At 32.7% G+C, this 23,950-nt stretch overlaps 3 protein-coding genes across 3 annotated transcripts; 1 reads left to right on the top strand and 2 right to left on the bottom strand.

The window, feature by feature from the left end:
- Positions 1–4,195: 4,195 nt before the first annotated feature.
- On the top strand, positions 4,196–7,020 carry LOC106319231 (putative pentatricopeptide repeat-containing protein At1g56570). The gene is made up of 2 exons (XM_013757505.1): positions 4,196–4,810; positions 5,389–7,020. Exons 1-2 carry the CDS (start codon positions 4,196–4,198, stop codon positions 6,586–6,588), a joined length of 1,815 nt encoding a protein of 604 aa, XP_013612959.1. The 3' UTR covers positions 6,589–7,020.
- A 1-nt stretch (position 7,021) lies between these two features.
- LOC106319232 lies at positions 7,022–7,694 on the bottom strand. Its single transcript, XM_013757507.1, has one exon. The coding sequence runs from the start codon at positions 7,625–7,627 to the stop codon at positions 7,160–7,162; it is 468 nt and encodes a 155-aa protein (XP_013612961.1). The 5' UTR covers positions 7,628–7,694; the 3' UTR covers positions 7,022–7,159.
- Positions 7,695–16,903: 9,209 nt separating this feature from the next.
- LOC106315516 (AP-3 complex subunit mu) lies at positions 16,904–19,930 on the bottom strand. The gene is made up of 7 exons (XM_013753262.1): positions 19,824–19,930; positions 19,658–19,745; positions 19,473–19,583; positions 19,306–19,395; positions 17,875–18,122; positions 17,381–17,798; positions 16,904–17,298 (listed from the first exon to the last, which is right to left on the bottom strand). The coding sequence occupies exons 1-7, from the start codon at positions 19,856–19,858 to the stop codon at positions 17,053–17,055; spliced, it is 1,236 nt and encodes a 411-aa protein (XP_013608716.1). The 5' UTR covers positions 19,859–19,930; the 3' UTR covers positions 16,904–17,052.
- Positions 19,931–23,950: the final 4,020 nt, after the last annotated feature.

Below are 23,950 nucleotides of genomic sequence, written 5' to 3'. Positions count from 1 at the left end.
CCCGAGTGCACGAGTTCGAGTCGATGGAATCCCATCTTTTTAATAAAAAGGTTAATGTAAAACGCGTCGTTTCATTAATTTGTCTTTAACTCGGATTCGAAGAATAAAAGAAATTGTGTTCGTAAATCTATTGCAAAGTCCACTAGCTCAGTGGCAAAAACCCCTACCATTAAACCCGAGTACACGAGTTCGAGCCGTTGGAAACCCATATTTTTAATAACACAGCTATATAAACGACGTCGTTTGTCTTTAATCAGAGAAAGTGATGAAACGACGTCGTATACTTTAACACCCAAAATTAACGTCCGTTTAATTAACAGTTAACTCGGTTAACGGTGTGTTTATCTGGTCAGTCAATCGTAAGTTTCTTAATAAACCCGAGAAGTCAACAAAAGTTCAGGATTTTATTGGCTAGCCCATATGTCCAGGTTTCTTTTGGCAATTCTCGCAAAGTTCAGTGTTTTTTCGGCCGATTTCCCGATTTCTTTTTGACAACAAAAGTTTTATTTTTAGCATGATCGCTGAATAAGCAACAATTAGGAATAACGAGATGATCTACAATCGTGCTTTACTTAGTGGAGGTTCAACACCAAAAAATTGAAAGCTTATGTATTATACTATTATCAAAAATATATGGCCCAAATAATATTGAAACAAAGCCACAGGTTCGTGGTGACATGCATTTTTTTTTAAGGATAAGAAGGATTAAAATATTAGACAGCTTGGTGAATGGACTGATATAGTTTAAAAACACAGAGTATATTCATTAGATTCTACTGAATATTTATCAGGAAATTCCCTTAGTATCCTCAAAGTAACAAACAGTTACGGTGCAGTTAATAGTTGTCGACAACCGATGCCCTAGACTATATTTGCGAAGTGATTTTGCCACATGTCATTTATACAATCATTTTTACAAAAAAAATGATGACATTGCTAACAAGATTGATGACATGGTTTATAGTTAATATGACATGGACAATCACATTTATTACTAATATATATTTTTGGTAAATTTTATAGAATATGACAATAACTAATACATTACATTTAATGTTGATTTATATTTTTGTTAAACTTCTTAAAATATGGTAATAATTCATAAATCATCACTAAAATAAATTTATTGAAATATGCATTATAAATTTCGAAATACATTATTTAATTGTATTTTTTATAATTATACAATTTTTATTACTAATATTTTCAAAATTTTCTACATCTTTTTAAAAAATTAATAAATTGTTAATCGTAATTTTATTTGTTTCTTTTAGATATCTACAAATTTTATAAATAAACAAATTTTATAAATATTGTTTAGTTATAATTTTTAATCTATATGATTTTTTAGTAATTTTATACAAGTTTATTTAATACATTTAACCAAAATAAATAGATAAAAAATTTATCTAAGATTCGAATTTTAAATATATTACATATATATTATTAAATGTAATTTAAAATAAACAAAATTATTTTTTTCTTAATTGTATGCTTAAATAATCAATTTTATATTAAATATTAGTCAAAAATAATAAAATATATAATATAAATAAATTTCATTTTAAATAAAATTTAACTTTTAAAAAATTTATCACTGCACATGGTGCATGAAAACACCTAATACTATTAGATATCAATGGACAAACTCTAGAACCTAACACATTCTGAGAAAGCAGAGCAAGCAAATCTTAATCCAGCGATAAGCCAGCTCAAATATATTATATGACCTTCTTCCAAAAACATATATGCTTCACTCTTTGACAAAAAAACATAGGTCCCACTCTCCAATGACACAACTAAACTAAACAAGTTTCTAAAACATATGTCCCACTCTAGAATAAAGCTCAAATAACAATATAACAATTTTCATAAACTTTAAGATCAATAATTTTTTTAAAACTACTTCTATTAATAAATACATCCAAATATGATTACAACATCATCTCAGTCTCCAGGAAACTGCATAAAAAAACTGGATTCAACAAAACTATAAACTATATACTAAAGCGAGTAAACCAAGCGGAAAGTAAAGAGACTGTAGTAGGGCACCTATTCAACGACGAGACAAAATGTCCAGCTTGGCTCTAATCTGGCGAGAGATGTCATCAACCAGAGCAGAGGCCGGAGGCGAGATTTGAGAGTGTAGCCTTGCATTCCTCTCTCTCCAAATGAAGTACATGGAAGCTTAGAGTGCAAGTTTGATGATGAGGGATGTATTACCGTCTGCCACCGGCATTTTAGCCCATCTAAGTCCTGCCTCGAACTGAGCTGGAGGAGAAAGACGGCAGCGAGAGTAGAAAAAGACTAGACCTGAATACTGAAACTGCAAACGGAAAATATGTGTCGTCTCATTCTGCTGCTTGACCACAGAGGAGGCAAGTATTCATAACTGACACGACCCACGACTTCAATTTATCTCTCTTGGGGAGCCTATCACGTGCCAAAACCCATATGAGAAATGTGTGTTTTGGTATGTGACCCTTGAATCAAACTGCATCATGCCACTCAACTAGCGAAGCCTGATTGTATAGATAATTCCACATCTCAAAAGTAGAAAAAGAATCAGTAGTAGTGCTTCCAAAGGTAACAATCATCCTCTGATGAGTTTATAATAGATTCATGGGATGGGAGCCAGCAGATGTGAACAGGAGCCAAATTAGTTTGAGTCCAAGAACTCTATTCCAATCACTGAAACGCCTGAGCCCAAGACCCCCACATCTCTTAGAGGTACATACAGACTCCCACGCCACTTTAGCCCCTCGAGCTCCCCTAGGCACTCCCTTCCATATGGTAGGGTTACATAACTGTTCCAACCTTTTCAAACAGCCTTTTGGCAGCAAAAAAAAAGAAAAACACATGACACCAACCATAATTTTCAAGCCTTAGACGGTGACGCTTCAGGCACATATGTTGCTGTCACTTACAGTAAAAGTATAAACTAAACACATGTCCACCATGAAAAATTTCTACCACTTCCATGAAGAAATCGATACTGGCGCATCCAGCCGAATATCAAATACATCAACTGCATTTCAAATATAACAAGAAACTGCAAAAAATAAAAAAAATACGCATGTGGTTAACTGAAATGACAAACAACCCGCGCGTAGCGCGGGCATACCACTAGTGTTAAATAAGTGTGATAGATTGAAGATTAACTTACCTTTTCATCAAGGAAGAGAACCGTGATTCCCACAAACTCCCTGTCTTTCTTAAAGTTCAGGGAATCTCAGAAGCGGAGGAAACCAGAGACTATGCTCTGACTACTACGACCAAGACAGAGAGGCTCGAAGGTTGAGTGACGGACGCCGGAATGCCGGTTTGAGGAACTGGAGAGGCAGACAGAAACATTTTCTAGAAGATGGTTAAAGCTAAGAGGAATCAATGAGTTTTTTGGAGATTCAGATTGGGTTCATCAAAGATGAGAATCATATATATATATAGGGTTTATAGAGGGGATACAAATCAGGAACATTTATGATCAAGCGTTTTAAGATGGAGACATGAAGAGTTCACCAGTGAAAAAATAGATTACGAACAGACACACGGCGCAACTCTGTAACTCAGACTTGTTTGAGACAATGATGAAAAGAACTCAAACTCATGTTAAACGACAACACTTTACAACAATATGAGAAAACTATAATTGTTGCAAACTTGAGTTTTTTTCATATAACGTGATAAATCACATTTAAAAATGAAACCCATAATACACTTGTAGGTCCGACCCTCAGAGGAAGCCGAAGAAGCAAGGACTTCCGACCTTCGTAAATATATATTAGATTCGACCATCAATGTACAAAGTATCATTTAGCTTAGTGGTATAAATGTTGGTGTTTATATCTCAATAACCCGGGTTCGAGCGATGAGCTTGATATTTTTTAACACTTTTTAAAAGTAGGATCTACAAAACGCTGACGTGACGCGCTTAGGGCTGAGCAAAAACTCTACTATAGTATAGATATATAAATCAAAAATAACAATGACAAGAAATCAAAGGAATTAGACAAAAGACTTGCGTCTTCCTTTTAGGAAAAAACAAACTGTGAAAAGTCCCGAACAAACTAATAATCAGAACCTGTTGAGGTCTGAACCATGCCTGAACCCGGAAAAGACATGAGCAAACTACGGAACCTACAAAAAGTTTCGTACAAACTGTGAGCAGACACTGTTGAGGTCTGAAGACAAAGACATGAGCATCACGAAACTTGTACGCTCCAACGCGTTTAAACCAATCCCAAACTTTGTCAGAAGCTCTCTACGTAACGCCTGCGTCGAGTCAGACCAAAACACAGAGTCTCCTTACAAACCCAGGAAGCATCACATTTTAGCAACAAATCTCATCCTTTCCTACTTCGAAAAAGGCTTGGTCGAAGAAGCACGCTCACTGTTCGACGAAATGCCTGAGAGAGACGTAGTCGCTTGGACCGCAATGATCAAAGGTTACGCTTCTTCTAATCACAACGCACGCGCTTGGGAGTGTTTCCGTGAGATGATCAGGCAAGGAACTAACCCGAATGAGTTCACACTCTCTAGCGTCCTCACTTCTTGTAGAGACATGAAGGTTTTGGGTTATGGTCGTTTGGTTCATGGGGTTGTTATCAAACTCGGTGTGGAAGGTTCTATATACGTTGACAATGCCTTGATGAATATGTACGCTACTTGTTCTGCAACAATGGACGCTGCTTGTTTGATTTTTCGGTATATCAAGGTGAAAAACGAAGTCACTTGGACTACTCTAATCACCGGTTTTACACACTTAGGTGATGGAATTGGCGGTTTAAAGATGTATAAGAAAATGTTGATGGTAAGTTGCTTATGTTCCTCACATTTTGAGTGGATTGCTTAGTGTGCGGGTTTTCGGCTCGGGTAAAATTATTCCGTTTTTAGGTTATTTGGGTTGGGGTGTTCAAAACCTGTTTAGGAACTGGACATTTGATTGATTGGTTTGGGAAATGTCGGGTTCGGGTCGGGTTTCTATTTTTAAATAAAACTCGAAGCGGAACCAAAATGAAAATAGTGCGGGTTTAAGCCCAAAAACCGAATAAAACCCAAAACTCCGAGTTAAACTCGGAAATAACCGAAAAAAATATTGGGGTAATTCGGATAACTCGGCTACTTCGTTCTTTGATATTTTTTATTTATAAATTATGTTTTATATATATTAAAAATAAAAATAAATAATATTTTTATTATAATTAAAATATTTGGGTATCCGTATGGTCCTTGATTCGGTTTCGGAGGGGTTTTGGTCTTATGGGTTTAGAGATATAGGAACCGTTCTGGTTTTTTTGTAATTTTTGGTCTGGTTTCGGTTTTAGTTTTCGGTTCGGTTCGGTTTTCGGATTTTGGAATTGACATTTCACCATTTTGATATGTTTTCAGGAGAATGAAGATGTGACTCCTCATTGTATAACCATAGCTGTTAAAGCTTCTGCTTCCATTGATTCCGTGACAACTGGGAAACAGATTCATTCGTCGGTGGTTAAACGTGGGTTTCACTCTAACCTTCCGGTGATGAACTCTATACTGGACTTATACTGCAGGTGCGGATACTTAACAGAAGCCAAACGCTACTTCCATGAGATGGTAGATAGAGATCTCATCACATGGAACACTCTGATATCCGAGCTTGAGCGATCAAACAGCAGCGAAGCTCTCCTCATGTTTCAGCGGTTCGAGTCACAACAAGGCTTCGTACCAAACTGCTACACTTTCACAAGCTTAGTAGCCGCCTGCGCTAACATAGCAGCGTTGAACTGTGGCCAGCAGCTTCACGGGAGGATATACAGAAGAGGGTTTAACAAGAACGTTGAGTTAGCCAACGCCTTGATCGATATGTATGCTAAATGCGGCGACGTACCTGACTCTGAAAGAGTGTTTGGCGAGATTGCAGAGAGGAGGAACCTTGTCTCCTGGACCTCGATGATGATTGGTTACGGATCGCATGGTTATGGAGCAGAGGCTGTTGAGCTTTTCGATGAAATGGTGAGTGTTGGTATTAGACCAGACCGGATTGTGTTCATGGCGGTTCTGAGCGCGTGTCGCCACGCCGGTTTGGTGGAGAGAGGGTTGAAGTACTTTAATGCGATGGAGAGCGAGTATAGGATAGAGCCGGATCGAGATATCTACAACTGTGTTGTTGATTTGCTTGGAAGAGCCGGGAGAATAGGAGAGGCTTATGAGTTGGTTGAGACGATGCCGTTTAAGCCGGACGAGTCCACGTGGGGAGCGATCTTGGGAGCTTGTAAAGCGCATAAGCACACGGGGTTGATAAGCAGATTGGCTGCGAGGAGAGTTATGGAGTTGAAACCGAGGATGGTGGGGACTTATGTGATGCTTTCGTACATCTATGCAGCGGAAAGGAAATGGGGAGATTACGCGAGAGTGAGGAAGATGATGAGGATGATGGGGAACAAAAAGGAAGCGGGTGTGAGCTGGATCCTGGTGGAGAATCAGGTTTTTAGTTTCGCTGCGAGTGATAAAGCTTGTCCTAGTGCTGATTCTGTGTATTCAGTCTTGGGGTTAGTGATAGAGGAGACCAGAGAAGCTGACTTCTCCTTAGTTCAAGAACCTGGAACTTGACCACAAAATCTGAAAGTGGGTGAGAATCTTTCTGGAGTTAACTACCATTAGTGAGCAAATCTCTTTATGGGTAGATACAGTAATGGAGAGTGGTCCTACATAGTAAAGAACAAAACTCCCCATACCTCATTTTAGATCAGGTATGGGCAACTTTTGATATCAGGACAATCTTAACCGGCCTCAATGGAACAAATGTTGTTTGTCTATTTCTAGCATAGCCTTTCTTTCTTGTATTGATGTTTTGAATTGTCATAGCTTACAAGAAACTTTGAAGAAATGGTTGGTTGTGAAGTAACCTCTGAGTTTCCTTTTTATTAAAGGAAAAAGATAGGCACATGTGACATTGATCATTCATTCAAAAAGTAGCTTTCTGTTGAAATGTTAACATCAAAAGGTTTCAGATCTAGACGATTTAAAGCTTTGCTAGTTTATATGTTTATGAAAGATATTCCGGTTTATTTTGGTTTAGACTGAAAATGTCTTATTAAAGTAGAAAATTAAGCAATACATGTAGAAAGTAATACATAATTCAGATAATTAAAAAGAGAGAGACTTGAGTAAGTAAGCATCTCTAAATTGCAATAGCTTCTTTAACAGGTGCAGGCTTCTCAACCTCAGGAACCACAAAAGCTGAAACAGGGAAAGTCCTGGACAATCCGGTTGGTGTCCTGAAATTGATCTTCCCAGAACTTGTTGGCTGCTCCAAGACAAGCTCGTTGAGAGTGACCCAAATCAGAAGCTCCTTGGCCTTAACACCGGTAAGCTTCTTGATCTTTCCGACTTCCACCACGGCAGTGACCTCAGTGCCGTAAGAGACAAGTTTCCCGATAGATTCAAACTTGTGAGTGATGCTCTTCTTCTGCTTCAGCCAAACAACACCTGTTTCTCTGTCGTATCCAACCTCTTCTATGTCCTTCAATGGCAATAACCCATTAGGCATGTCAACTTCCTTGAGGAACTCCTTGGTCTTCTCGCGGCATAACTCGTCTCCTGTGTATTTCTCTGCCCTAGCTCTTACTTCATCTGTAACCAAACCCATCTCTCCCTGCCTTTTTTTTCTTTTGTTTTTGAGATCTCTGTCTTTTGTGTTTTTTAGTTGCGTTGTTTGCCTTTTGATTTATAGGTGGAATCCTTTTGATTTACCCTTGGATTCTTCATTTAATTACGGAACATGCCACCGAAATTTATTCACGTCTCGTTCAGTGTATAAACATGAAACGTTTCTACAAACGGTGCTAAAGTCAAAACATTAAATGACATTGGGATATGAAAAAACCCCTAACACAATTTTAGCAAAGAAAGTAGTTGATCCAATGCCTTAACTTTGTATCTTCAGTTGTTAAAATTAAATCTGCAAAAACTGAAACATCAAACTACTTCTAATATTAAGTTCAAAAAAAAAAAAAAAAAACTACTTCTAATATTCATTTATATCAGCTGAACATATCCAACGTTAAATTAAGATCATCCCATATCGTATAATAAATTTTAATACATTGTTAGGTGAAAATATTATTTTTGGTTATTGGAATGAAATGGAAAATAAAATTAAAAATGTGATGCATTGTATAGGTCTTTAATGGTTACAGTTGGGGTAGATTTATGGCCTAAATTAAAGTGATTTGGGTGGGGAGACAAACGTTACAATTTATCACGATAATGTATTGACACGTGTGAAATCGAAGTTTACAATTTGTAGGTAGGACGGTCACCTTATTTAAGCGCAGTGTAACAACTAGCATATGAGGAACATTAATAAAAGAAAAAGCCAAAAAGTACATGAATCAATTGTAGTGATTACATGCTGTAGCGGAAGTTTTATACGATAGAATTAGAGATCTGTTGATTCTGAGAATACCTAAAAAACTAGGATAATCACAAAGATCTTATTTAATCTAAGAATACCGACGATCAATGTCTTTTTAAATTCGTTGAGATCACCAATGATCTACCGAAAACAAAGAATAAAGAAAAATTTCTTAACTTTTATTAATCAAATCATCAACTGAATACAAATTTAAGCCTATACGGCTATATATAAAAACACTATAAAACCCTAAAATAATAAAATAATAAAGATAATTATCTAAATAATTAATAAACTAAAAAATAAATATTTATAAATATCCTAAATATTTATCTACGTCATTCTCTCCGGGTTAGAAAGATTCGTCCTCGAATCTTAACCGTGTTCTTCAGATAATATGTCTTTTCCAGCCATCCCGTAACAAAATTCTTGACTCGCAAGTAAGCAGTTTTGACATACTTCATCAATGTTGACTTTTGCATAACGATGTATCAGACGTGCCATGAAGAATTGTGGAATACAAGCACTCTCCATAATAATATAGCAAGACGTATGAACATGTCCCTGCGCCGTACTGTCCCATGCAAAAGCCACCGACAGAGTACAGATCAATTCCGCATACTCACCATTGTATCTAAAAGCTTGATCTCTAAGCAACCCTTCAATTGGGCTTTGTTTTGTAAAAATCCAAGTCAACGTCTGAGTTTCCCAATTGTTGCATCCTGCGCCTAACTCAAATTTTGGGAGAACAATACCATCTTTTACGTTGACATTTTCTACGGCTTCCTCCGCAACGATAGCAACATAATCGTCATAGATTGGAGGACCATAAATCATCTTACAAAAATCCTCATCATCATACGTGTCATAAATTGGATCACCATAAATGTTCCTGAACTCCTCGCAAAGATCTTCAGATAAATTAAATGGATATGAATCCATGAAATAACACATACCTTCAATGAACACGTCTGAAAATATCGAACTTTGATTAAGAAACCAAAGTGTTAGCTCTGATACCACCTAATGTAGCAGAAGCTATAATATGATAGGACTAGAGATCCGTTGATTCTGAGAATACCCGGAAAACTAGAATAGTTGATGAATGTTGCAGTTTAAATTTTTTAACACTAGATCGTAACATTAAATATTTTCTCAAATCCAGGTTCTACTGCTATATATTCATACAGTCTAAATACTTTATTGTATTATAGATGAATTACATAGACATAATGTAATATGGATGATACTATACTGGAACATAATTATTACAATTAAGCACAAAAAACATAATTATTACAAGTCGTAAAACCATCAGCAACATATACTTTTTGCGCTTAAGTATGTACCACTTGATTTGATTCTCGATAGACATGAGCATAAATAAACACATGAGGTGAACTTTGATGCGCACCAAGTTATGTTGGAACAGATGGCTTGAATCTCCCATATAAAAGTATTGCGGTTAAAATGATTCATACAAATATGTTTATATTTACTCAATTAGTAATAAAAAATCATTTTGTTAATAAAGTTAAAATATTTCTTTTTTAAGTTGATTGTTTTATTACAAATTATAAATAAATATCATAGAGACGATTTTAACATACTTTAATGAAATTTTAGTCAAACTATTGAATTGTGATGACTTCCACAAATAAAGTTAGATTCATTCTCTTATAAGTTGATGAAATAAACGTACCATAAAAATATATATGTTGTTGTCTAAAATTTTGGAGTATACATCTTAAAGTTAAATATTTTCCACATATGCAGATTCCACGGCCACATCCAAAATACTTTCTGTTTATTCAATTATTAATTAAAACGTATTATGAAAAAAGGTTAGGTTAAACTTAAACATACCACGAAATGTATATATGTTGCCCGTCAAGTTATTTGAATATACGTCTTAGGATGGATTATTTTCCTTAAATCCAGATTCTAGCTAAGACCATATTCATTTATAGATACTAGGGTTGGTGAATGAGCCAATAAATAAAACAATATAAACATATCTTAAATTTTGATAAAATTTAGATGACAAATTAACAAAATTTAATTTGTTTTCAATATTTTCTCTACTTTAACTTCAATAGTAAATAATTTTTTTAAATGGTAATCAATTGTGCTCGATACAGAAAACATTACCCTTTTTATTTTTCACATGTTTTTTTTTGAATTTAATGGTATTTTCCCTTTATTATATTTTCCTTAAAGTTACTATTTACACAAAAACAAGTAAATGATTCATTAAAAAGAAATTTACATTAAATTAGATAGAGAATATAAAAACATAATACTAATTGTTACTATTTTTTTTTTTTGGGAAGTTTTATGTTTACCACTTTCTTGGTACCACTTTTCATCTTTACCACCACTAAAGGGACATTTTCAAAAATAATTTCTTTATTAAGTAGCAAAAGACTTTTGTACATTTGTTATATATATATATATATATATAATAATTCATTATTTAAATAAATAAAAAACAAAAAAAATTTATGTTTTCGAATTATATTTTTTCAAATTCGAACTTTTTTATAAAAAAAAATTTTGAATTTTTTAAAAAAAAAAATTTATTTTTTTCAAAATTATCTTTTGAAAATCGAAAATTATGTTTGAAACTATTTTTTTATATTTTTAAGTATTTATTTATATATTTATTAGAATCCTAAATTTCACATTCCAAAAACCCTACCCCCACTCCTCAACTCTAAACCCTAAGTCTAAATTAGTTAACCCTAGGGGTATAAGTGTCTTTTACCCTTTATTAAAAGTGAGGTAAAAATAATTAGTATAACATGAAAAGTGGTACTAATGTGATATTTATGATAATTTCCCTTCTTCTTTTTTGTCAACTTCTTTGTATTATGGGAGAAAACCCAATGATTACAAGCAGTTACAAATCTATTGATCAAAACACTTAAAGCCCAACAAAGTTCCAGTTTTGAAGATAAGATTTTTAAAAGAACGTGTCATCATCATATCCAACATCGCTGACAACTATATGCATGAGGAACACGTGTCCGCTACCGTGGCCATCGAACATTCTGGAGACGGTACGACCAGAGGCTTTGCCAGAACGTTGCCGAAAAGTCTTCTATCACCATCTCCGATCTGAAAATGCTTGCTTATCTCTCCATTCTTCATCGCTGCCAATCTGATAGCTTCTTTTTCTTCAAACCGCTAGAGTGAAATCCAGTGGAAAGCTTGAAACGAGTCAGTAACAGAGTCTCGACAGAACATCTTCGTATGAAAATTATGGCTAATCTAAAATCTGCACCGGCTCACCATGACTTTCGCCTCAATCTTGATTCTTAATCCTTGGAGATACTCCACTTGAAAGCTTAAAGTGAAGATTGATTCTCACCCAGATTAAGAGATGAGGATGACTAACGATTAAGAGTCAAAGCCTTCAAATTGAACGGAGTAAAAATCACCACCAAGAAGGAGAAGACGAACAAACTCCGATTAGATAACCGGATACTTTATTCATCCTCACTCAAATCAGAGAAATAAGATTGATACGCAACAGGTACTCTGATTTATATGTGAGAGGAACACAACAAAAGGCCGCCTTGCGAAGTAGATGATCCGACAACGCGAAAGTTCAGAATCACCTAGCGAAGTACTACATTACAGTAAACAAAAACAAAAAGAGTTGGTAACCGGCGGCACAAAACCACCGGTCACCGGAGATGCAACTTTGGTTTCGGAAAATCTTAGAGAGAAGGTAGAGAAATAGGAGAGAGGTTGGCCTGACCTTAATTGTTACTATTTATATAATTGTATTTGCTTCATTCTTATATATGTTACTAAATTTGAAGATTAAAATTAAATGATAATGATTTATTTTTGAAATATGATTTTTACATTTACTTTATTACATACAATTGATTTATTTAATATTAACAAGTATCTATATTTATTTTTTATTTATTAGATATTCTAATTTTTATTTATAATTAATTACTTGTAAAAAATGTTAAAAATATTAATTTACTAAAATTTTGGATCGAATAATATTTAATGATCCAATTTTTAATAATATCCGAATAAGATTGTTTTCAAAATTCAAAAAAGATATCCAAAAATTGATTGTAAGTGAACATGTACTGAATTCTTATGCTTATTTAAATGAATTTAATTAAAATGATTATACTTTCCTTAAAATAAAATAAAAATTAGTAATTTATAATAATAGTATTATCAAATAGTTAAAATTTAACACAAAAAATCTTTCAATGAAATTGCAAAAAAAATATTTCTTTTTTTTTTAAAAGGTGAACCTTAATGAAAATAAAGTAACTTCTATTATATTAAAACAGAAGTCACAACTTCTTTTCATGTGTGATTTTTTTTAAAATGGACCTTCCCTAGAAAATTATATTTCATTTAATTCTAATTAACATTATAACATCATTAAGATATCACATCTTAAATAATTGACATATATAACAACTCACCTATAAAATTGTCTTATTTTTTAATTATAAAAATATGTTGAGAAAAAAATCTACAAAATCTTATAAGATATTTTAAATATTATTATAAAATGAATCATTGATTAATTTCGTGATTAGTACTCTAATATTATTATAAATTAATGTTAGTTAAGATTTTATTATAAGATATAAAAAGAATTTGTATACTATTTTCTTAAAATTTCTAATTATAGTCAATATTATCTATTAAAATAGAAATAATGAATTCTTTCATGTATTGTTTTATAATTTGGACCATCCTTTAATTTTTTTATTAAATATATTTTGTTAAGACTAATAATATATAGAATCTTTGAACTACGTTAATCACAAATCTTTTGATATCTTTTTATTTTAAATATAAATATTTTTAAAAAAAGTTCTAACAAGTCTGTTTAAAAGATTTAAACAAGATCATAATTTTAAAAATTATATGTAAATATTTTCATTAATTTCGGAAGTAGTTATGAAATAATATTATACATTTATATATTTTATAATATTAAAAATATAAATTCTATCATTTTATCAATTATACAATCATAATCAATCATTTTAATAGAAATTATTAATTATTATATTGTGCTAAATATGATTAAATTATATTAAATTGTTAAATTTATATATTTTATTTTTGTAAGTATTTATATTCGAAATATAATATGTAGGTAACACGTGTTAATATTAGAAAATTATATAATACACGTATATAAATTAACATGTATTTCATCAAAGTTAATAATACAAATCATTTATGGATGATATCTTTTTATTTTAAATATAAATATAAATATAAATAAATATAAATATAAATAAATATATACATATATATATAATTTTTTAACAAATCTTTTGAAAATATTATAACATTATCTTAATTTTCAAAATTTTTATGTGAATATTTCAACTAATTTCGTAATTAGCAATAAACTATTATTATGCATTAATATATATATATATATATATATATTTAGTTATCATTTATAAAATAAAAAAAAAACCTTTTTATCATTTTATAATAGTAATAGTTCATATTAAATGAGATTATTATATTGAACTAAATATGATAACATTATATTAAATTGATAAATTTGTAAAAACATTTTTTATAAATATAAAATATTTATCCTAAAAATATAATACGATGATTTAACGACTAAACATTCAAAAACTAGATAATACATGTATAAAAATTGACATATCTTAGATTTTTGTATATATAATAATATATTATCTGAAATAAATAAATGTAAAAATATTGCTAATAGAAAACTTAGTTTTGAAGGTTGGTGGGTCAAAACTGAATATAAATTTAATACAAAAATAATATTTAATATGTTTTAATGCATATATTAATTTGTTAAATAAATATATATACCATAAATGATGTAAAAAATATTTATGTATATAAAATGAAAATAAACACCCGCACGGTTGTGCGGGTCGAAATCTAGTTTAACTTTAAAATAATAAATTTCTATATTATTATGTTTTGCTATAATTCAATAATCATTTTTATCGGTTTGAGCCGTTTATAACCAAACCATATAGTTATAGTACGGTTTTAAAAAACAACGTACAATCTAATCTATTAAAATTCAAGTACACATTTGAACTTCTCCTTAATCTTTCACAATATTTACACCCAAATGCTATTGTGAATAAATTTCCTACTTTTTAAATAAATTTAAGGACATTAATTAATTTCCTAAACTCAGCACCACTTTTATCGATTTCTCACACCACATTTAATTTATTAACGTTATTTGGTCATTTTCCTCATCTGACCCAAGTCAGAGCTTCATACAAAGCATCCTAAAAAAATAAAATGATTTCTTGATTTTCTTTTTTGAGCATTAAAGTTCAACAATAAAATACAGAGCTTGATCATTATTTTAATCATACCGATTATCATTACACTGCAGCAGAAAATTTATTGATAATACCAAAGTTTCATAACACATTAATGAAATTTTGGTAGTTCTCTTTATGGCAAAATTTCTCTATTGATGAAGAAGACGATAGATTGGTTTATTCAAAAAAAAAAAAAAAAAGACGATAGATTGGTTTGCTCCCATCTAAATTACAGTAATCTTCTCAAAACCGAAATCTAATAAATCAAGATATTTTATTAAATCAAGATATATTACTCCCTCTGTTTCATTATAAGTGTCGTTTTAAGTTTCAGCACACGGATTAAAAAAACCATTAATTTTGTACATTTTCTATAAAAAACACTATTATCTATACACCTAACCATATTTCAATCAATAGAAAAATAAATTTTGCATTAAAAATCGAAAACAACACTTATTTTGTAACAAAAACAATTCTCTAAAACAACATTTAATATGAAAAGGAGGGATTACTTGGCAAAATCTTAGGTTGACAAAACAGAATTTTACTCACATTAATTCCCACTGATATCGGCATCCTAATAACTCACGTATCTTCCAAAAAACCTTAATTACGTGATTCACTCACATTAGCACTTTCCTTATCCAATAAAGTCCAACAATATAGGGATATTAAGGAAGTTTTAAAAGAGGATATTAAGGAAGAGTGATAAAAGTACATTTTTTGACATCCCATTGATTTTTTTTTAATATTACAAGTATGTCATTACCATTTAATTTAAATGTGATATAATTTATTTAGGTTAAGCAAAAGAATATTCCCATATTAAACGTTTTTGAAAACTATTTTTGCACCTATTAATGTTGCCTAACAACTAATATTGAATCATTAATGATGCATAATTTTCGTAATTATATATTTCTTTTATTATTCTTATTAACTTTTCATTTTGTGTATTAAAATATTTATTCAAAATAGATAGTCAATGTATTTATTTGTATGTATATAGCTACTGACACTTTTACTAACAACCTAAAAGTCGGACTAAGTTATCATACGAAATTGACATGTTTAAGATTCCGAACTTCATATGTGGACTTGACTCTATAAATCAAGAATTAAATAAATCATAAACCGTCATGATATTTTTTGTACTAGATTCTAGCATATATTTTGTATGAGAATGGGTTCATTGTTAAACTTTTTTTTTTCTAGCTTACATAGAAAATATACAATAGCAAAAGCTGCAAAACTATATATGCTAGACGTAAAATATTTCATATTTAACTAAAAATGCAAAAAACATATAAATAAACCAAAAATTCACAATTGTACATCAATATAAAGCATATTAACTTCATTTCAAACTATATCTTTAACCTTTTTTATTTATTTATGCAATTACTATATCTTTAATCAAAAAATTGTTATCAGCAGGATCTTATTCTAGACAAAAACGTTCATATCTAAACAACCTTTAATGATGTTGGCGTATTTTAATATCTGAAAACTTTTTTTTCTGTTTTGCAAAAGAAAAATAATTTTTTTTAATAATACCCGTTGACATTTTTTTCATGATCATGAATTATTTATTTTAAATATTTGTACATCAATGTATTTTCTAGATTCTGATCTTAACAAATGGTACAAATCTATTTTTTAGAATCTATCTTTATTAAAAACATAGGTACAAATTTAAAACTAAATTTATTCTTACATATTATATTACAAATTATCCGATATTTTATAAAACAAATCTTGAAAATGTGATTTATCTAAATTATTCGTAATTATCCTAAAAATGAGAACCGAACCTAAACTAAATTGAACTCAAAATTTTTATTAGGTTCCTAACATTTTTATTTGAACCAAGCCAAAAACCAAAATTACCAAACTAAAAACCAACTCAAATCTATAAATAACCGAACGGTTTTTATATCTTTTGAACTGAAAGACCGAAAAACCAAAACCACAACTAAACGGAAGCCAAACCAAAAAAAAAACAAAAGAAAAATAAATTGGTACTTAACCAAAAACCAAACGTCCGTACCTAAAAATAACATGTGAATTAATAAATTATCAACAAAAATATTCTTCAAAATCTAGTTAATACGGTATTTCTAAACCAAACTACTTTTTTCTATTTTGATCGGAACACCCTGCATAACATTACCATTTTCATTTCCGCAATTTGATATTGGTATGAATCAGAACAAGTATCGGTTCTTTTTTCTGAAACAAATACAACAATTTCGCACAAACCATTAACAAAAACCCAAAAGTTCCCAGATTTTGACATGAAAAGCAACAAAACTACAATCTAACGTCGAACTCTCCAGCGCGTGTCTGAGCACGAAACCCTTTGTACAAACGAGGAGGGATAGTTTTAAGATCAAGTTTCTCGATTCTTAGGCCGGAGAGAGCAATGCCCATTATCTTAAACCCAACTTTGAATGTCGGATACACATGAAGCCGTTCTAAGCCCGTTTCAAGCGCTAATGTCCCTGACAAACATGGAGTCTTGTCACTTGGGATTCTCCCTATTGTCCATGTACATGTCTGCGAACATAGATTCTCCAATCAAAAAGGAAACTTTCCAGAGTGAAGAAACTGAACTCAAAGCGCAAAAGCCAGAACCAACCTTGTTAGAGAGGATGGTTACAGTTCCATGATTTGATGAGAGATCAGCCGATGAAACACAGTGAGGAAGCTGGAAACTCAATGTAATCGACTCAATCGTTTTTCCAGGGTCGCTTCTGATCCCCACTAACACACTAACTCGACATGCACCGGAATCTGATGTTATCTGAGGCTTTACATATAAAGGTGTGTTCTTCAGCTTCTTCACCCTGTAACTCATGAGCTTGAACTGTCCATCTGGAGGGACAAAGGAGAGAATTTGATGAGACTCCCAAGGCCTGAAGCGGACACAGGGGTGAAACCTCATGTCTTCTAGGACCGAAGGGTTTGCAAAAGACAACGTCAAATCTGGAAAACCAGCGAGCTGAGAACTCATTTGGACTTGGCCATAAATCTCGCATTTTACCAATTCTCCATCCCTGAAACAAAATGTTTTCAAAAACCAATTGAGTTTTGGAAGGTTAAATGAAGAAGATTTCTTTCAGGTGTAAAAACCTGTTGACGATTGCATCCATTTCTTCAACAAGGTCGACATAGACTTCGTTGCTAGAGTATTTTGGATCAGTAGGTCTCCACGGAACACAAGAGCCAGTTCCACTAGGGAGCGTGTCACTAACGTTTGAAGCGTTTCCGGTTACAACGCTCAACATTTTGCTGACTAGATTCGGTGGAGCTATCATTTCCCTCAGGATGTTCGGTTCTGTTGTGAGAGGGAAACCATTATCGATCATCTCATCCAAAAGCTGCAAGTCACAACAAAGAGTGAGGAGATAACCACCATAGTTATTAGTTCCTATCATGATTCTAGACGAAACAATTTTCTTAAAAGTTCGATCTATACGATTCAAACCGGTTTAAACATTTAAATCGGTTAGATTAAGTAATATTGTTAGTACAAATCCACAAATTTGTTTACTTTTTTTTTTTGTATATCTAATTTTGATAATGGGCAAATCTCCAAAATAACACATTTCTAAGTTTATATCACAAAAATAGCACTCAAAAACTAAAATGACCAAAATAGTATTTTATCTTTTGAAAATTTTAATTTTTTAATTTTTTAAAATTTGAAATCTTATCCCCAAAACCTCATTTTTCAACTCTAAACCAACCCTAAACCCTAAACCCTAAACCCTAAACCCTAAACCCTAAACCCTAAACCCTAAACCCTAAACCCTAAACCCTAAACCCTAAACCCTAAACCCTAAACCATAAATCCTAAATCCTAAATCCCACCCTTTAACTAAGTTTGTGACTTTTGATAAAACATTAAGTGCTATTTTTGTGACTTTTGAACTTGAGTGCTAGTTTGGGAACAAAAACTTGATTTAGTGCTATTTTTGTCTTTTTGTCTTTGATAATTCATCAAAATAATTTTATAATTAAACTCAAAAACTAAAATATCTTATACAAATATAATAAAGGGCAAATCTCCAAAATAACACATTTCTAAGTTTATGTCACAAAAATAACCCTCAAAAACTAAAATGACCAAAATAACATTTTATCTTTTGAAAAATTTAATTTTTTTTTATTTTTCAAAATTTGAAATCTTATCCCAAAACCCCACTCCCCAACTCTAAACCCTAAACCCTAAATTCTAAATCCTAAACCCCACCCCTTAACTTTAAACCCTAATGTCTAAATTAATTTACTATTGGGTATAAGTGTATATTTATCTCTTTTGATAAAAGATTAAGTGTTATTTTGGTCATTTTTATTCTTAGAGACTATATTTGTGACAAAAACTTTTTTTAGTGCTATCCTAGTCATTTTCTCCATAATAAATCAATAATTGGTTAACTCCTAAACCCGGAATATAATCAATAATCCGCCTAGTTATGGTCCTCTACATTGGTTCCAATTAAGAGAAATATAGAATAATGTGGCTCGTTTCTAAACAGTATACAGTTATAACAAAGATACCTCATAGACAATGATGAAATTGTCTTTGACCAGATCTTCATTTAGCCCACCAAGGTAATCAGACAGAACATCAGCTACTCTGCAGAGAAACTAAAACTCGAAAGGGTTAAAACACACACACGCAACATTTGGTTATCTAGAAAAGAGGCACAAAAAAAGAGATTCACCTCGATGGCCATCAATGGTGGCATTTCAACTTGAGTGCAAGCTAAAAAGGTGATGCCATCACGAACGATTTGAAAAAGGTAATGCGTTGGTGAAGCAATCACTGGAAATGACTATCCAAACAAAAACACAAAGTTGGATCAATAGCAAAAAAAGATTGAAACAAAAAGGTGTGAGATAATAATACCTTAAAGGAATCGGCTTGATCCCAGAACCAAGCGCATATGGATCGATCGACGCGGTGACCAGTAAGCTGTTTCTCCAGCATTACTTCTCTATGAACACAGAACCGAACAAAGATGATTAAAGTTGTAATCTTTCAGATTGATTGGGTCATAGAGGAGATGACTCACCCGGAATCGGAGAGGAGAAATATACACTGAAGCATCGATGACCTGTACTGCTCTCTCTCTCTCTCTCTCTCTCTCTCTTCTCTGCTCGAATCGTAAGATTGCTCCTTCTCCCTGATGCTTCTCCATTGACGTGGAAACAGACAAACAGTTCTTCAGATTGGGCTTTCATCTGCTACCATTTGAAAATGGGCTTTTGTATTTTTGTAGATTTTATTAATATAATACTATAAGTTCTCTAATGTTAGCCCAAAAAGCTTGCCCTGGAATATATATGGATTATGTAATTTTTGTTTTGCGGCCCACAGAAAACTTAGCAACTCAGCCTCTAGCTGTGATGCCACCATTGAGTATGAGCGACGGCTGTGGATTAACGAAACACCCAAATGATTCCGTGTCAGCCAAGCGACCCCACAATTTCGGTTTGCATCTGTCCAAGACGAACCAACGTTACATTTTATGAAACTTGGACATGGTTTTCGCCAGCAAGCTAAAGCAGATTCACCCACATTCTCATCAATGTCTTCCTTGTCACCCACGTTAGCCGCATTCCAAGCTTCAAACTCCAACTGACTTTTTCTCCATATCTCTTCTGCCCCTACGTTCACTTGTTGAAAGACAAATTTGTTTCTAGATTTCCATATGTTCCAAAGAATCCATGGAAATACCAAGCGAGTTCTCTCCTCCAACCTACTTCGCTTACATGTCTCCAACAGGTGATGAAAGTTCAGGAAAACCGAGTTTGTAGAGAAGCCAGCTGCTGGCATAGGAAACTCTGATAATCTCCAAACCTCCTTCGCTACCGAACAATGGAAGAGCACATGACAAATAGTCTCAGGCTGTGTATGACATAACTTACATGTCGTTTCCACCGGGATCCCTCGCGATCTCAGTTTTTCAGCTACGGCTAAGGCACCGGCTAATGCTCTCCACAGGAAGTGTCTGATCTTAGGCATCGTCTTCACTTTCCATAAATTAGACCAGAGCCGTTTCTCAATAGGAGGCAAGGAGGGTGCGGCTAGAGGATTTCCAACAATTTGTAGGAGGTTCAGAAGCTTATATCCGCTTTGAGAGTCATACAAACCACTCCTGCTGAAGCCCCAAACCATTGTATCATGACGGTTAAGTTGTGGCCTCATTTCCAGAATCTGATTGGCATCTTCCCCTACAAACAGATGACGTACCCGTTGAACATCCCACGTTCCATGCCTCTCATCAATAAGGTCTGAGACTTTAAGCGTAAGGTGTACTTCATATGTTCTATATCTAGGAGGTCTAGGTATAGGCATAAGGATCCAGTAATCATACCAAACATGCGTATCCTTACCATTCCCAATTCTTTTAAGCAGCCCTTGTGATAGTAGCTCACGACCATGCATAATGCCCCTCCAAGCATATGATGGTCTATGTACAACAGAACACTCAAGGAAGTTTCCTTGCTTAAAGTATCTGCTTTTCATGACTTTCGCTAGAAGGGATTGTGGGTTAGACCAGATTCTCCATGCCTGCTTGCATAACAAGGCTTGATTAAACCAAGCAATATCCTTAAAACCCATGCCACCGAGTTCCTTAGGTTTGCATAGCTTCTTCCAAGCTACCCATGCAATTTTCTTTTTCTCTGCATCACCTCCCCACCAAAATTCAGTCATAATGCTCGTTAGTTTAGCGCAGAGATCTTTAGGTAACCGGAAACAGCTCATTGCAAAGACTGGCAGAGCCATCCCCACAGATTTTAGAATAATCTCTTTTCCTCCTTGAGACAAAATTTTCGAACCCCCTCCTCTGAGTCTCTTCTGAACTTTATCGTGTATAAAATTTAGAAGTTTACTCTCAGATGCACTGAAGCATTCAGGTAGTCCCAGGTAGAAACCCTCACCTCCCTCCGCATCAATACTCAACACCTCTTTCATTTGATTACGGAACATAGCTGGAACTTTGGAGCCAAAAATTATCAAGGTGTTTATCACTTGGCCTGACGCATCACCATATAGTTTCAGCCTCCAATAAGATTATGTTAGCCGAGTGATATTGTATTAGTTAGCATAGAAATAGGTAAATTCCCTTTCCGAATTAGTGCACCAATATATATTAAAGATACTAATAACTATAATATCTTTAAATACAAATATTTTCTATAGCGGTTTAATATACTTATGTTTTCCAGGTTTTGCAGGAAATTGGTTATGTCGGTCAAATTACTCTCGCTGGTTTATGTCTATCAATTAAAGTTCGGTGGTTTTATTATTATGTTAAACGACAGTGTATAATTCCAGTGGCTTTCTATTGTAATTTTTTTAGGAAAAATCAGGGTCAATACTTATTTGTACTCCTGTTTTAATAGATTTTTATTAAAGAATTAATGGTTTGGGTTTTTATTTGTCCATTTTCTGCTAATTATCTCAAGCTAATCGATATTCATGAAGTAAACTGAAAAGTTACATATATAATCTTCATTATGCGGATAACACATTAACCAAGTTGAAGGGTTGGTCTTTCTAGTCTCATCCAACAAGTACACGCCCTCCCTTTGCTTACTAATAAAAGTAATCTCACAATTAATACATAACATATAGAATATATATATTTTTTTCATATAGAATATATTCTATGCATTTGCTTACTATAGTTACTTGTGTTTTTTTTGTCAATTATAGTTACTTGTTTACTTATAACGTTTTGTGTGTTATGCAGTTCAATTTTCCTGATTTTATTAGATAAATTAGAGTTACAAATAAAATTTATAACCCACAAATCAAATGAGCTACGCGATCAGGCAAATTACTATAAACACTAGGAGCATTGCCTCCACGCAAGCGCGAGATTGTAGATAGAGTTCTTGTTGCATCTCAATACTTGGTAGGGTTATTGTAGTTGTGAATTTTGCGTTTGAAGTTGTTTTTCAAGTTTTTTAATTGTTATAGGGTTAGAGTTGTGATGATGAACTGTGTATGCATTATTCTCTACTTATGAAGGACTAAATTGTGTTAATAATGTAATTGATATAGTTCGTGGTGTTGTTTGCTATGTCACTGGGACTTATTGTTTGTTTGTCTTTTTAATTTGTTTCTTGTACTGTTGAAAGTACATAAATTATGTTAAAGTTGTTGAGAGTATTTTTTGTTTCTAGATATTTTTTCTCCAGTTTAGTTGTGTAAGTTGTGTGTAAGTAATAATTTTTATTATCTTTATTATCCTTATTATGTTTGTTATATGTTTTTATTTTATTTTTAAGCTTGTTGCTCTTACCAGACCTTTAAAACAAATACATGAAGACTTGTAGAAATAACTATAAAATGAGTGACAGTTCTGAGTATTTGGACCTTAATGGGTTTTAAACAAATTTATGCATTTCTCATAAGAAGACAATAGCATTGGCTTGTTGATATTGGGCATGTAAGCTATTTTTATAAGACAAGAGTAGGGAGCATGTGGAGATGTTGTTGCTGCCTTTGTGTCTGTCAGGATTGTCTCTTGTATCTCCTCGTGTAGATGTGTTTGTTTATCTTTTATTTGACGGGTAATATGTAAACAAAAATCATTGTTAACAGTATTTATCAGAATTCGTAATTTACTTTGTTTAGGTAATTTTACTGATTTTGGTTGTCGTCTTCGTTTTCTTCGTTGCAAAAGTAAGTTTGTAAATTGTTAAATAGCTGGCCGTGTAGTTTGTATTTGTTTAGCTGACTCGATGTATGGGTCTTTGAGTTTTAGTTGAAGTGATTGGATTGGTATATTTGTTTTGAAGTTTCCTTCTAAGATTAGACAAAAAAGAGAGGTAATCATTAATGATTCGTCTTTTTTGGAATTCTAGTTTTTGGTGTTTTGATTGTTTGGGTTGTTGTGGTTTCTTTTATGGTGTAAAATAAAGGTTTGTATAAAATTAGTTTGATAAGTAAGGGAGATAAATAGACGACCACAGAATATGAAATATTTTTGATTATTAATGTTAGCACAATATAAATAATAATATAAGGAGAATTGTGTGTTGATTGTTTCTTACGGGTCAATGAAGAGACGGATAAGGACTCGAGTTGTTTATTTGGTAAGGTCAGAGCCCTGGACAGAACGGATTTTTCCAACCACATCTGCGAGTTTAAATATCAGTTATGATATCGAAACATAATATAAAC

Source organism: Brassica oleracea, chromosome C9, assembly GCF_000695525.1.
Source record: "Brassica oleracea var. oleracea cultivar TO1000 chromosome C9, BOL, whole genome shotgun sequence".
In the NCBI taxonomy this organism is placed as follows: Eukaryota; Viridiplantae; Streptophyta; class Magnoliopsida; order Brassicales; family Brassicaceae; genus Brassica; species Brassica oleracea.
The sequence above is the reverse complement of the archived record's forward strand: the minus strand, read 5'-3'. Positions and strand labels throughout refer to the sequence as shown.

Bases quoted from the DNA above. Each gene is read 5' to 3' on its own strand.
- LOC106319231 (XM_013757505.1), top strand. From the start codon at position 4,196: ATGAGCATCACGAAACTTGTACGCTCCAACGCGTTTAAACCAATCCCA. The intron at 4,811-5,388 runs GTAAGTTGCTTA...ATATGTTTTCAG, and splicing joins TGTATAAGAAAATGTTGATG to GAGAATGAAGATGTGACTCC.
- LOC106319232 (XM_013757507.1), bottom strand. From the start codon at position 7,627: ATGGGTTTGGTTACAGATGAAGTAAGAGCTAGGGCAGAGAAATACACA.
- LOC106315516 (XM_013753262.1), bottom strand. From the start codon at position 19,858: ATGCTTCAGTGTATATTTCTCCTCTCCGATTCCGG. The intron at 19,584-19,657 runs GTATTATTATCT...TTGTTTGGATAG, and splicing joins ATCAAGCCGATTCCTTTAAG to TCATTTCCAGTGATTGCTTC. The intron at 19,396-19,472 runs GTGAATCTCTTT...TTCGAGTTTTAG, and splicing joins CACCATTGATGGCCATCGAG to TTTCTCTGCAGAGTAGCTGA.